Source organism: Tursiops truncatus, chromosome 3, assembly GCF_011762595.2.
Source record: "Tursiops truncatus isolate mTurTru1 chromosome 3, mTurTru1.mat.Y, whole genome shotgun sequence".
Lineage (NCBI taxonomy): Eukaryota > Metazoa > Chordata > Mammalia > Artiodactyla > Delphinidae > Tursiops > Tursiops truncatus.
The window spans coordinates 58,445,826-58,460,741 of NC_047036.1; the positions used below are offsets into that span (position 1 = coordinate 58,445,826).

The following is a 14,916-nucleotide window of genomic DNA, read 5'->3' on the forward strand; positions in this document are numbered from 1 at the left end:
ATAGTGCTCTCTTGTGAGTGGGGGAAATGTCCCCTCTCTCTTCAGGCATTCCAACTAGCTCTTTGCTTGAGAAGATTCACTCCAAGGAGGAACAATATTTTTTAGAGCAGGATTAGCCAACTTACTGGTTGGGTCAGGGGATGTGGTCACAGGGATGAGGAAAACCGCAGAGTCAAGCAAACGTCTGAGGGTCAAGTACTGCTCCAAAGGCTTGGGCTGGGCTGGCCAGATCCTCATGTTACCCAGTCCAAGCTCACTCTGCTTGCCGCATGACAGGCCAATAAATCAGGAGACAAGGTGTTGAGGCAAAAAATACGACTTTATTTGGCTTTAAGCCAGCAGACTGAGAAGATGGCATACTAATGTCTCCAAAAGAACATCTTATGGGGTCTGGATGCCAGTTTCTTTTCTAGAACAGAGAGGGGGAGGAGGTGAGGAAGTAAAGTGAAAAGGCCATTTATCTTGCAAGACATCTCACAGGGCCTGCATCAGGGAGGGGATGTGTTAATTCTTTTCTGCAGCCATTCACAGGTGGGCAGGGTCCCTGAGGCAGGCCATTATGTATGATTATAATAACAAAAGCAACAAAAGCAAAGGTTAAAGTCAAAGAAACAGATCCAACGTGGAGTCAAATTGGCTCTTCCCTGTTACACTCATACTTGCTCAGGTGAGGGCAGTAGGGCCCAGGACAGTCTTTCTAGCCAGCCACAGATTTCAACTCTGCGTTTCAATGGGGAATCATTCCAGTCATTACTTCCACTAGTTAACCAACCCTCTACTGTTAGATTTCAAAAGCAGTATTCAAATCCATAATTCTGGAGTGTATCTTCTTGATTAGGGTGCTTTAGATGCTCACTAATCATCCCCGAAGTGTGGATTCCTGATTAGGGGGCTTCAAATGCTAACTGGCCGCTCATGCATCACACTGTTTGCAGTGGATAATATTAAACTAAATGATCTCAGGTTATATGACATCCACAATCCATAAGGAGTGGGTTGGGAAGGGACAAAGCCTCCCAGAGAAAGGACAACTTGTTCTGTTGCTCCACAAAGGGACGGAGCCTGGCTTTTTGATATTCAGCCATAAAATGCCTTGATTGTGATCTATTAGGAGGCTGGACCCAGCCCAGGCAGGGTTACCTGATGGAGATAGGGAACAGGTGCAGGGGTGGGGGAAGGGAAATCCCAAGAACTGTAGCAGTGTGCCTCATCCAGCAGCTTTTCTTTTTGGTTTGTTTGTCGTTGTTTTTGTTTTGTTTTTACTTTTTACGTGGTGTATCTTTTCTTTTTTAAATTGGGGTATTGCTGTTTTACAATGTTGTGTTAGTTTCTACTGTACAGCTAAGTGGAGTTCCCTGTGCTATACAGCAGGTTCTCATTAGTTATCTATTTGATACATATTAGTGTATATACGTTAATCCCAATCTCCCAGTTCATCCCACTCCCCTTCCTCCCTTGGTGTCCATACATTTGTTCTCTACATCTGTGTCTCTATTTCTGCATTGCAAACCGGTTCAGCTCTACCATTTTTCTAGATTCCACAAATATGTGTTAATATACGATATTTGGTTTTCTGTTTCTGACTCATTTCACTCTGTATAACAGTCTCTAGGTCCATCCACGTCTCTACAAATGACCCAATTTCATTCCTTTTTATGGCTGAGTAATATTCCATTGTATATATGTATCACATCTTCTTTATCCATTCATCTGCTGATGGACATTTAGGTTGCTTCCACACCCTGGCTATTGTAAATAGTGCTGCAATGAACATTGGGGTGCATGTGTCTTTTTGAATTATGGCTTTCTCTGGGTATATGCCCAGTAGTGGGATTGCTGGGTCATAGGGTAGTTCTATTTTTAGTTTTTTAAGGAACCTCCATACTGTTCTCCATAGTGGCTGTATCAGTTTACATTCCCACCAACAGTGCAAGAGGATTCCCTTTTCTCCACACCCTCTCCAGCATTTATTGTTTGTAGATTTTCTGATGATGCCCATTCTAACCAGTGTGAGGGATACCTCATTGTAGTTTTGATTTGCATTTCTCTAATAATTAGTGATGTCGAGCATTTTTTTCATGTGCCTCTTGGCCATCTGTATGTCTTCTTTGGAGAAATGTCTATTTAGGTCTTCTGCCCATTTTTGGATTGGGTTGTTTGTTTTTTTGATATTGAGCTGCATGGGCTGTTTGTATATTTTGGAGATTAATCCTTTGTCCATTGATTCGTTTGCAAATATTTTCTCCCATTCTGAGGGTTGTCTTGTTTATGGTTTCCTTTGCTGTGCAAAAGCTTTTAAGCTTCATTAGGTCCCATTTGTTTATTTTTGGTTTTATTTCCATTACTCTAGGAGGTGGGTCAGAAAGGATCTTGCTGTGATTTATGTCCAAGAGTGTTCTTCCTATGGTTTCCTCTAAGAGTTTTATAGTGTCCAGTCTTACATTTAGGTCTTTAATCCATTTTTGTTTTTTTTAAACATCCGTGCCCATGAGCTTCTTTTTTTTTTTAATTAATTAATTTATGTTTATTTTTGGCTGCATTGAGTCTTCATTGCTGCGTGCAGGCTTTTCTCTGGTTGTGTCGAGCGGGGGCTACTCTTCGTTGTGGTGCACGGGCTTCTCATTGTGGTGGCTTCTATTGTCGCAGAGCACAGGCTCTAGGCGCGTGTGCTTCAGTAATTGTTGCTTGCGGGCTCTAGAGTACAGGCTCAGTAGTTGTGGCACATGGGCTTAGTTGCTCCGCAGCATGTGGGATCTTCCTGGACCAGGGCTTGAACCTGTGTCCCCTGCATTGGCAGGTGGCTTCTTAACCATTGTGCCACCAGGGAAGCCCAAGAAGGGCTTTTAAAATGATAGCTTCTCTGAGCCCCCAGGAGCCTCCTGCTGTGAGAAATACTGAAATGAAGCAGGACCCTATGAGGCCTTCCCGGGACAGACACTTCCCCCTCATATCCTCTGCTTTAGCTCCTCTCTGAATTACTTAGATAATAGTATCTGATGTACATTTCCTGAGTTGTTTTACAGATACAAAACCTCCCACCAAATGGAAGATGTTAACTATTTAATGACCGTGAGCACATAGCCCCTAGACCTACTGGAGCCTGAGGATTCATAATATTAACCCCTGTGACATTGCCCTGTTACCTCACCATCATCCAATCAAAGAACTGTGCAAGAGTTGATAACATACCCTGCGACCCTCCCTCAGCTTGCCTTTAAAAATGCTTTGCTGAGGGCTTCCCTGGTGGCGCAGTGGTTGAGAGTCCGCCTGCTGATGCAGGGAACACGGGTTCGGGCCCTGGTCCGGGAAGATCCCACATGCTGCAGAGCGGCTAGGCCCGTGAGCCATGGCTGCTGAGTCTGTGCGTCCGGAGCCTGTGCTCTGCAATGGGAGAGGCCACAAAGTGAGAGGCCCGCATACCGCATAAAATAAATAAAATAATAAAATAAAAATGCTTTGCTGAAACCCTTTGGGGAGCTCAGGTTTTTTGAGCACTAGCTGTCCTGGACTTTTTGCTTGGTGCCCTGCAATAAATGCTGCACTTTCCTTCACCACAGTCCAGTGTCAGTAGATTGGCTTTACTGTGTGAGGGCGAGTGAACCCACATTTGGTTTGGTACCAATACTATAACATGTATGAATCTTAAAAAAATTATGCTGAGTAAAAAAACAGGACCAAAGAAGAGAACATACTGTATGGTTCTATTTCTTTAAAATTTTAGAGAACGCAAACTAGTTTTTGTTTACAAAAGCAGATCAGCAGTTGTGTGGACAGGAGGTGAGGTGGGAGTGGGGTGAGGGTAGAGAGGGTAGGGGCAGGGGGCAGGGACTGCGGAAGGCAGGAAGAAACTTGCGGGGGTGATGGATATGTCCATTATCGATTGTGGCGATGGCTCCACTGTGACATCCCTAAAACTTACCAAACTGTACACTTTGAATCTATGCAGTCTATTGGATGTCAATTATACTCAAGAAAGTTGTAGAAGAAAAAAAAAGAATCGCCCTCATCTTCTACCTGCTGATTCTTAATGAATAGATCTGGGCCTGAACTCCAGCATCAGTGTTTTTCCTAAGCTCCTAGGTGAGCCTGAGGCATAGTGAGGTTCAGGACCGCTGGATATCTGAGCCGCTTCCTGGTTCTCAGATTCTGTCTCTTTGGAATGGGAGAACTCCTTGGTGGATACTAGGAAAGTATTTTCTTGCCCGTGTGGAGTCTGGCACCTTGGTAAAACCAGGAAGGAACCCCTCCTTTGCTGTTGGTTACTCCTGCCTCTCTTCTCATGCTGGGACTCGGGGCTGATGAGGTCTATGTGGTTTGTTCTCCTGGAGGTCCCTGTCTGAGTTCCTTCTGCTGTCCTAACGTATGTGACGCTTGTTCTCAGGCCGTATACTCTACCCCAACCCACTCTGGTCCCATGACACGATGAAGTGTCAAAAGGGGTCACCATGTGTCCCCTCATCCCCATGTCTGTGCAGGCCATTTCAGGTACATGCCCCCTTGCTCAGATGGGGCAGTTCTCCAGGGGAGCCCATGGTTCCTTCTTCTAACCAGCACATTTTCAACAAAAGGAAGCAGTTCCGGTTTAGCGCTCTTCTGAAGGCTTCTAGCTGAATTTTCTCGTCTTCCACACACCACACCACACTTCCCAGAGCATTTCCATGAGCGCCAGCTGCCTGCAAGTCCTAGTGAGAAGTGAAGCCTCACTCAGTGTCAACTTCACATTTCGTGTGTGGTTCTCTTGCAATCTCTCAGCCTCCGAAGCTGCAGACCAGACTGGATGACTCTGGCAGGGAACAAACCAAATGCTAGTCCGTAACTCCCAAGAACTTGGCTCTTCCCTAGAAAACAAACTCCTCACCTCTCTCTAGACCTCTTCCTGTGGAGAGCAGGGCAGGTTAACATTCAGGTCTGGCGGCAGTGCCCTCCTAGTAAACCCTGCCCCGGGTAGCTAGTGCCATCTCTTCTCACGTAAGAGATGTTCTCTGACAGGCCCTGGTTCATCTCCACACATCAAATCAAGTCCTTCGGTCATTACATTTCTCATTTCCCCCCAGTTCAGATTCCTCCATCATAGCATCTCACATTCCATGACAAATTGGGGATGGTGGGAGGAGGGTAAGAAGGAGGGGTAGGTGGGCTTCCCTGGTGGCGCAGTGGTTGAGAGTCCGCCTGCCGATGCAGGGGACACGGGTTTGCGCCCCTGTCCGGGAAGATCCCACATGCTGCGGAGCAGCTGGGCCCGTGAGCCATGGCCGCTGAGCCTGCGCGTCCGGAGCCTGTGCTCCGCAACAGGAGAGGCCACAACAGTGAGAGTCTCACGTACCGCAAAAAAAAAAAAAGTAGGGGTAGGAGATTAATTTTATTCTAGGGACAATGGGAAACAAGCCATTGACATGTATTGAGTAAAGAAGTGACATGACTTAGTTTACCTTTTACAAGGAAGACTTTGGCCGCTAGCTGTGTTTCCACACTGGTTGAGGTAGGGGTGAGGTCAGTGGTATAAGCAGCAGGTGGAAAGATCTTTCCAGGCCAATATCTAAAGGTCTGCCTCATTCTTTTTTAATTTCTGGGGGCAAACTAGGGGTCAGGAGGGATTATATTAACACCAGCAACAAAGGAGTGAAAGGTCTAGGAACATGCCTAACGAGAAATAAGAAAGCCCAGGTAAAGTAGACTATGGGACTTTGGCGACAAGCATAAAACAATTTTATAAATTCAGAGATTATGTCTAAGTGGAAAGATTCAATATTGCACATTCTCTCACGGAATATCTTCGGCCTAACTTTTTTTTTTTTTAAATATTTATTTATTTGGCTGCACCAGGTCTTAAGTTGCGGCGTGCGCGATCTTAGCTGCCCGGTGTGCGATCTAGTTCCCCTTCCAGAGATATAACCGGGCCCCCTGCATTGGGAGCAGGGAGTCTTAACCACTGGACCACCAGGGAAGTCCCTATCTTCTGCCTAACTTTTAACTTCCCATCTGTTCAAAACTCTGTCCTGAGGGGTTCTGATGGGAGGCTTTAATAATTAAAGCTTTATTGCAGTTATAGAAAAGTCCAGACTGAGGGGCAAATAAGCACCCGGTTATCTGGTGTTAGGGGTGGGGGAAGTTAGGTGTTCGTGGCGTGCGTTGTGCAGTTTCTCTAAGTCCAGAGGCCGGGAGGAGACCGCGAGCGCTGCAGGCACGAAGCCAGCGTCCCGCTCAGCGCCTGGAAGAGTCCGGGGTTGGGCTGGGCGGGGAGGGCAGCTGGGGCGGGGCGGGGCGGGGCGGGGCGGTGGTCGCTCTGGAGGCGGAGCCGGGGCGGAACACACAGTCAGCTGACTCTGACTCACGCGCGCGCGCGTGGCGCTCTCTGCTTCCCCGCCGGGGAAGAGAAGTCCGGTACCGGGGCAGCAGCTCGGGCATACCTGGCCGAACGCGGAAGAGAGCAGCTGAGCAGCCATGGAACATCGCGGGCTGGGGTGGCCGAGGCTCCCCAGGCTGCTGGAGCTGCTGGCGGCGCTGGCGGTGCAGGCAGTGCGCGCCTCCGCCGTCGCCGCTGCCTCGCCGGACCTGAGTCTTTGGCCCATGCCTCTCTCCGTGCAGACCACCCCGCGCGTGCTGCACCTCTCTCCCGACAACTTCTTCTTCGGCCACAGCTCCACTTCCAAGGCCGGCCCCTCCTGCTCACTGCTGCAGGAAGCGTTTCGGCGGTGAGTGCTCCCGACGGGCGGCCGGGCGGGAAGGGGACCCGGAGACCCCGGTACGGGGAGAGACAGACTACCCTGGGACGCAGTGCAGGCGCGGGGTGGGGGGGGGGGCGAGAGGAGGAACACCTGAGCGCTTATTACCACCTGCACAGCCATCCAGCCGCGCTGGCGCTCTAATCTCCATTCGACAGGGGAGGAAACAGTCTCCGAGTCGGCCAGTGACCCCACCAGTCACAGGTCTAGAAGATGGCAGAGCCGGCTCGAACCAACACGAACTGAAACCCAAGCTCTTCCCCTTCCCCTCCTGTCTCCTGAGGAGCTTCCTGGGTGCTCTGGAACCCTGCTTTGAGTGCGGGATACTGAGTGGATGGAGTACGTTGCTCAGGGTCAGTGGCCGTGTTCGCCTCGGAGAGGAGAATGGGGTAGACGAAGAGGAGGGAGGGAAACGGCAGTTTATTTGAAGGGAGTTCAGAGAGGAAGATGAGTGCTTAAAGCTTGGGGACCAGGGGTTCCCCAAAGTTGCTTGTCATTTATAGGCCATCTCTCCCCCTCCCCAAATCTGGCTACAATTCAGATGGCAGAAAGTCCGTAGGTTGGAGCACCGCCCAAACCTCCCCTTCCCTTCCCAAATCTCTATTCCATGCAAAATGCTGGATATTTTCACCTAACTACTTTGATATGGTCGCTGCGCTGCAGTATCTGCTTCTCCTTTTGTTTCCCAGAAGCACTTATGTGCTTAACTCTCCCAGCATCTTGTTTAGATCTTTATCATCTCACATTTCCACAGCCCTCTAGTCTGTAAACCCGTTGGCCACAGGGTGAATTGTGTAGTGAGGAGGGAGCCCACGGTGCTAGCTTTTGGGGTTTTTTTGCCTTTTTAAATTGATGTAAAGTTGATTTACAGTGTAGTGTCACGACGCTAGCTTTGCTAACTACACCATGTACAAGACAGATTGCACTTGGGGAGATGTTTCAGTAAGGCTCACTCTGCGACCTGTGTGGGCAGGACTGTCCTGAAGGTGTTCAGTGCCCCGAAGGATTGTAATTTGGTGCCGACAGTACTACCCCTTTTCTCCCTCAGATTTTGGCCGCCTCTGTTCCTAGAGGTCATTATAGTTTAATTGTGCCTGCAGGACACCAAGCAGCTGGTGGAAAGATGCAAAACTAGTTTAATAACACCTGCTGGCCCCAGGTAGGCCTGGAGCTTAGGCGGAAGAGGCTCAAGACGTTGATGGCAGAGACGTTTTCTTCTCCTTCGGTTGTGTACAATTAAAGGGAGATTGTTACCCTCAGTTTAGATGCATACTCCAATGAGCCTTTGATGTTGAATCTGCTAACAGGTCAGAATGGCTAGAGCCTGGATGAAGAAGTAAAATCAGGGTGGTTGGTTGCCTTGGGGTATCGAGAAGGAAAAAGTACCCGCAGGCCATCTAATGGAAGATCATGACTAGGAAATCTTTTAAGAACAAACACACCATATTTGCTTTGGGACTCAGTTCATAAATGTGGATTTTCCTTCTGTGCCATCGTGCTAGTAAAGTAAGGACTCGGTAATAAGCTGAAGTGATGGCCGCTGAGCCTGCGCGTCCGGAGCCTGTCCGGAGCAAGAAAGCGCGTCCGGAGCAAGAAAGCGTGGAAGACTTAAGTTAACCACGGTTAGATAACCAGAACTTGAATCAGCTGTGAGACGGTTTAAAAACAAATCTTGGCATCTCAAGGCAGTGCAGGTACTTATCTGAGGATTGCCTAACTAATTCATGCCATGTGTGTGAAGCAGCTATTAATTATACCCTGCATTGTTAGGAAGCAGGTTATAAAACATTAGGCCTGTATGGGGATATATGTATACGTGTAGCTGATTCACTTTGTTATAAAGCAGAAACTAACACACCATTGTAAAGCAATTGTACCCCAATAAAGATCTTAAAAAAAATAAAACATTAGCCCTAATGGCTAAGACTTGGAAGCATTCAGGTGAGCATTCTAGGAACTCAGGAGGGGCAGTCTCTACTTCAGGGTAAAAGCATGATGGGGTTGTTCCAGAAGCTCTAGGCCGTGGGGAACACACAAGTTTGTTCAGATTCTCTGGCTCCTGAAGAGCCCAGTTTCTATCTCAAACCCTGCTTTGAAACACTATGCATTTTGCAGGCAGAGTTCTGTCTGTTTGGTGCGTGGCTGCTTCCTCAGCTTCTAGAACAAGATCTGTCACATGCTAGTTACTCTTTTTTTTTTTTTTTTTTAGTTACTCATTTTTTTCTTTTTAAATTTTATTTATTTATGGCTGTGTTGGGTCTTCCTTGCTGCGCGCGGGCTTTCTCCAGTCGCGGCGAGCTGGGGCTAACTCTTTGTTGCCACAGCATGTGGGATCTTCCCGGACCAGGGCTCGAACCCGCGTCCCCTGCACCGGCAGGTGGATTCCTAACCACCGCACCACCAGGGAAGTCCCTAGTTGCTCATTTTTTTAAATGAACAAATAGCTTTGCTCCCTCAGTTCCTGAAAAGCTAAATTAACCCACAGACCTTGCACACCATTGCACCAGAACCCTTTGAGTTTTCTGTTAAGAGTTTTAATATGCAGAGCCAAGATTTTCCTTATGTGGGACAAGCCAGCACCTAACTCAAATCTCAAAGCCGCTGGCAGCTGTAATTTCCCTTAAAAATTGTGGTAAAATATACATAAGATCACTGTCTTAACCGTTTCTAAGTATACAGTTTAGTGATCTTAATTTCCTTTTCAATCTGTCAAGGCTTTCTTACGACAAAGGTCCTCAGCACCTTCATCTGTTCCACTGTCTCACTGGTTAACTTCCATACACTGACTTCCAAGTTCATCAGAACTCTCCCAGCTCTCCTTACGTCCCTGGAAAAACACAAGATGGTCTTACATATAAGTAGCATATACAACCTTCTGGCTTATCAAAATCTATTAAATATCATAGGCTTTGAGGCCTGTGTGATCTTGTATCTTCTAGCACCTTCAAATGTTTATTTAATATCCTCCTTCTCTGCTATTCGGGTACCGGCAGAAGGTAAATTTTCAAGGCCCTAGTGAGAATTCTGTGGTGTTTGTGTATTAGCTAGGATACTTTTGTTGGAAGGTAACAGGAACCCTGACTCATTATGGCTTGAGCAAAAAGAAAACCTATTATCTCTTGCATTATGGAAATATAAAAGCAGGCAGGATTTCAGGGCTGGTTGGCTAAGTGGCTCAACAGTATGATTAGGAAATCCGTATTCCTTCCACCTCTGCTCTGCCATCTTTGGTGTGGCTGCAGCTGGTCTAAGTATCACGTACAGAGAAGTTTTCTTCTTGGGGCTCACTTAGGAGAGGAAGCATCCTCCCCCCGTCCTCCCACCCCTGCCCCATCACTGGTCAGAATTGACTTGCACACCCAGGATTATTAGTTTGGTTATTGGTCCTTAATGGGGACTTCATAGGAGTCACTTGGGATTGTGGCAGGGGGACTTTTAAAATCTTTGTGCCTGGATCATGCTCTCGGAGATTCTGATTCTGAAGGTCTGGACATCAGTACTTGTTTGCAAAAGGCCCTCCATGTGATTCTAATGTGCAGCTTGGGGTGAGAGCCTCTAGTTGGACTGATATGGGGTAGCAGGGTTTGCGGAGTCAACGACAGTGTCTGCTACCACATATGTATTTAAAACTTGGCTACAGTGCTTTAAAATTTTGTTTGACTTTCTCTCTCACACAGATATTATGACTATATTTTTGGTTTCTACAAGCGGCATCATGGCTCTGCTGATCTTCGTGTTGGAGTGGAGTTGCAGCAACTTCAAGTCTCGGTTGTCCTGGACCCAGAGTGTGACGCTTTCCCCAAGATCTCTTCGGATGAGTCCTGTGAGTACCTACGTCATGTGAATGTATTGTAAACAAAGCTGCTTGTCACAGGCTCGAGTGCCAGAAGCTGGCTGCATGCCGTGAACTATTGTGAGCTCTTGACCAGTGAGTTTATAATTCCTATTTTTAAAATTACCATTAGGGGACTTCCCTGGCGGTCCAGTGGTTAAGACTCTCTGCCTCCACTTCAGGGGGCACAGGTTCGATCCCTGGTCAGCGAACTAAGATCCCACATGCCGTGAGGTGTGGCGCAAAAAAAAAAGAAAATTACCATTAAAGTCTGATGGCAAAACGAATACATAATTGTTGTAGGAAATCTTTAAGTACAGTAAGTGAAGAGGAGGAAATAAATTACTCATAACCCCAGCACTCAGAGTTAACCACTGTTATTTCAGATTTTTTTTTTTTGCAGAGTGATACATTGAAATATTTTACATAGATATAAATAGAAACATATGGTAAACAGTGGCATGAAAAAGGGGTAGTTCTGTACCTGTGGTTTTTCTGTTTTGCATAACAGTCCATTACAAACATGTATTTCACTAAATATTTTTCTATGACAGCATTTTTAGCCTCTGAATAATGTTCTACCAACTGTACGGATGTGTCAAAACTTACCTGGCTTATCCCTGATTTTTGGGCATCTAGGTGTTTACTTTGAAGACAAGTCTGTGCTGATAGGCATGCTCTCGTTTTTTCTTTTTTGGCTGTGCTGCACGGCATGCGGGATCTTAGTTCCCAGACCAGGAGCCATGCAGGATCTTAGTTCCCAGACCAGGAGCCGAACCTCTGCCCCCTGTAGTGGAAGCACGGAGTCTTAACCACTGGACCGCCAGGGCAGTCCTGGCATGATCTCTATTTATAATTTAACTTGACACAAAGATAATGCAGAACTGGGAGGGGTGAAGTGTTGCATTTTCTTTTATATTTATGTTGTATTATATATGTTTCATCTTCATTTATATTGATTGACAATGTAATCAACATTTAGCTACATGATTCTTCTTGTTTGCCTAAAACATTATTCTCTAAGGCTTTTCCTAAATTGTTCTAGAAGGAATAAACAAATGGGCAGCCCTTTTCCGTAGAGTGTACTGACTGGGAATAATGTGGAATTGTATCAAGGAATCAAAGAGCAATCAATGGGTGATATAAGATTAGTGCAGAAAGAGCAGACTGGTGAGTCAGGTGTAAAAATAGAAAGGAAAATGCATATCTTAGAGAAAAGAGTGACTCCTTTGTTCTCAGACTGCCTCACAGACAATTAAGTACATCGCTTCATCCTCTCAATAGAGATGAGATTTCTTAATACAGCTCTGAAAAATAACTTAATTTCTCTTCAATTCTGTAGCGGTTCTTAGAAGAGAAACAGGATGATTTGCCAACATCAGCCATGGGATTTTACTTGACAGTCAGCACTCAGACACTTTATTAATTAGGTTTTGCAATCTGAATTGAGAAATGGTCATTAAATTACCAAGGAATCTTTGCTGACAGGCAATACAATGACATATTGTAAATTCCAAAAAATGGAACATATCGAGGCTGGGGAGTTATAGCCTATCTTCCATTCAGCTTTTCAAACCCTCTTTTTTCTGAAAGGGAAGCTTCTGGAGACAAGCTGCCTGTGAAATTTTCTGGTTAAAGGATCAACTAGTTTCAAACTAGTTGATGATGATGATAAAAGTAACACACACAAATGGAAATAACAAGATATCAACCGTTGTCCAAGAGTATGAGGAAATCTTGGAGAAAGTGACAAGTGTTACAGCATCATCAATTAAAATAAAAATATGCATACCCTCAGAACCAGAAATAGACTAATTTCTACCGTAGAGAAATAATTACATACATCAAGAATGTTCCATGCAGTTTGCCTGCAATGATGAAGATCTATAAGCAAAACTAAATGTTCATCACTAGAAGAATGGCTAAATATATCTTGTCAGTTGACACTAGAGAATACTGTACAACAATTAAGAATAAAGAAGTGGAGTTATAAAGAACAGATGTGGAGAACTTGCGAAGATAAATTGCTGAGTTGGACAAAGAAATTTATATAATATGTACAGGAGGATACCATTTATATACCAACATGCAAAAGAAGGCACACATAAAGCAGTACTGTATTTTCTTGTTACATGTATGTGTATGAAAATGCCTAAGAAAAGGCCTGATATTTCCTCTGAGGAAAATAGGGGGAGTTGAGTGGTCATCTCAAAGGGGATTTTAGCCTTATCCGTAACATTTTATTATTATTATTTTTTGCGGTACGTGGGCCTCTCACTGTTGTGGCCTCTCCCGTTGCAGAGCACGGGCTCCGGACGCACAGGCTCAGCGGCCATGGCTCACGGGCCCAGCCGCTCCATGGCATGTGGGATCTTCCCGGACCGGGGCACGAACCCATGTCCCCTGCATCGGCAGGTGGACTCTCAACCACTGCGCCACCAGGGAAGCCCACATTTTATTATTTTAAAAAGAGGAACCCATTACTGTTATTTGTATGTACCCCCTTCAAAACCACAGTGTGGTGCAAAAAGTACAGAAAGGGATAACTGAAAAAAAAAGATGTCTCCCATCCCCTGTCAGGGAGGTAATCACTGTTAACACTAAGAATTTGGCTTTGAAATAAAAATTGAAATTCTATAGCTTATTTGTCCATATATTTAGAAACCAAAATCTCCTTCTAACTGCTCTATATCTGCGGTTTTTGCGTTGAGTTGAATCAGAATCCTTTTAAATATCAGCCCGTCCTCAGCTATTGGAAAATAATTGGCATGAGGTACATGCCACATGTTAATGTTTTTAGATAACTCTTTAGGCTGACTAATTCCAGGCTATCTCAAAACTGTAATGTGGCAAAAACTGGCTTTTAAACAGTGACCGGTGGAATGGTAAGCTCTATCTAGGTAGCTAACTAAGAATTGGGTATAGAGGGGGAGAATCGTGGTTAGATTGTGGTCATAATAGCTATAGCATTCTTAGCCTGGCCTTTAGCTAACTCATGACTCTGTTCTTCTGATGGCAAAGGCTACCTTGTCAGAAGACTGTTACCTGATTACTGGCTGTTGATAGAACGGTTTTCCCTACCTGTAGCCAATTATCGTGGGGCAGCCTGGGGTGGTCAGGGTGGTGGAGGAGGAGGATGCAGCCCAAATACGCTATTAAATCATTAACCTGCAGCCCTTGAATGTCTCTACCGTGGCAAAGTCTGCATCTGTCACACCCCTTTAGCTTTCGATCTCTCTGTGCTTTCTGGTGCTTTCCTTTATCTGTGGATGATTCCATCCCAAACCTCTCCAAAGACTAAGATGACTATTGGGGTAACCTCAGGCAGAGTATGATTTCAAGGATTGAGAGATTAGTGCCCCCTTTGCCCAGAAGCAGCTAACTGGAGCCCCGTTTTAGATGGATGTGAACTTTTTATTGAGTGGGACAAAGCTGAATTAAGCTATAGTGAGTTAAGAAGTGAGTCTTGGAACTTCCCTGGTGGCGCAGTGGTTAAGAATCCGCCTGCCAATGCAGGGGATGCCGGTTTGAACCCTGGTCCAGGAAGATACCACATGCCTCAGAGCAACTAAGCCTGTGCGTCACAACTACTGAGCCTGCGCTCTAGAGCCCGCGAACCACAACTACTGAGCCTGCATGCCACAACTACTGAAGCCCGCGCGCCTAGAGCCCGTGCTCCACAACAAGAGAAGCCACCACAATGAGAAGCCCGTGTACCACAGCAGAAGAGTAGCCCCCCACTCCCCGCAACTAGAGAAAGTCTGCACGCAGCAACGAAGACCCAAAGCAGCCAAAAATAAATAAATTAAAAAAATAAATATTTGAAAAAAAAAAGAATTGAGTCTTAAGGAAGATTTAGGATAATGTTGGGGGAAGGTAGGTACAGGGCAAGTAGGGGAGCACAGGGAGGGAAGGGACAGAGTAGAGAAGACTCTCTGGCCTTAGAGGGAATGGAAGATTGAGTGATACTGGAGGCTTCACCAAGGAATTATGGGCACTGAGGAGTTTGCACTTTTGACTTAAATTCTTAGCTTAAGTAGGACCCTACTCTGTAGTGGGGTAGTTGGAGAGAATAACTCTCCTGCAGGGGAAAATGAGGAATCATGGAGGTGACACCCAAGTTCCTGACTTGAGCAAATCAGCTGGTCGGAGTGTGGTGCGCGATGAGCCCAGAGCCCGACAGGTGAAAGAGGGAAGAGTGCAGAGTGGGGCATGTGGAGTTAAAGGAACCTATAGGACTTCTAAGTGAGGATGTACAGGAGGCAGCTGGAGAAACAGGTCTGGAGCTCAGGAGAAAAGAATGATCCAGAAATACCAATTATATGTTTAGGGAAATGTGTGTTATTGAGGGATTAAAAACAA

At 45.9% G+C, this 14,916-nt stretch overlaps 1 protein-coding gene across 3 annotated transcripts in view; it reads left to right on the forward strand.

Annotated features, from left to right (window-relative positions):
* The first annotated feature begins 6,344 nt into the window (after positions 1–6,344).
* Positions 6,345–14,916, forward strand: part of HEXB (hexosaminidase subunit beta) — a 42,681-nt gene continuing 34,109 nt past the window's right edge. For all 3 annotated transcript variants that reach the window (XM_033852942.2, XM_033852943.2, XM_033852944.2), the window contains exons 1-2: positions 6,345–6,692; positions 10,400–10,545. In XM_033852942.2, coding sequence (XP_033708833.1) covers positions 6,442–6,692; positions 10,400–10,545 — 397 coding nt within the window. In that variant the 5' untranslated portion in view covers positions 6,345–6,441. The remainder of the gene's footprint in view (positions 6,693–10,399; positions 10,546–14,916) is intronic.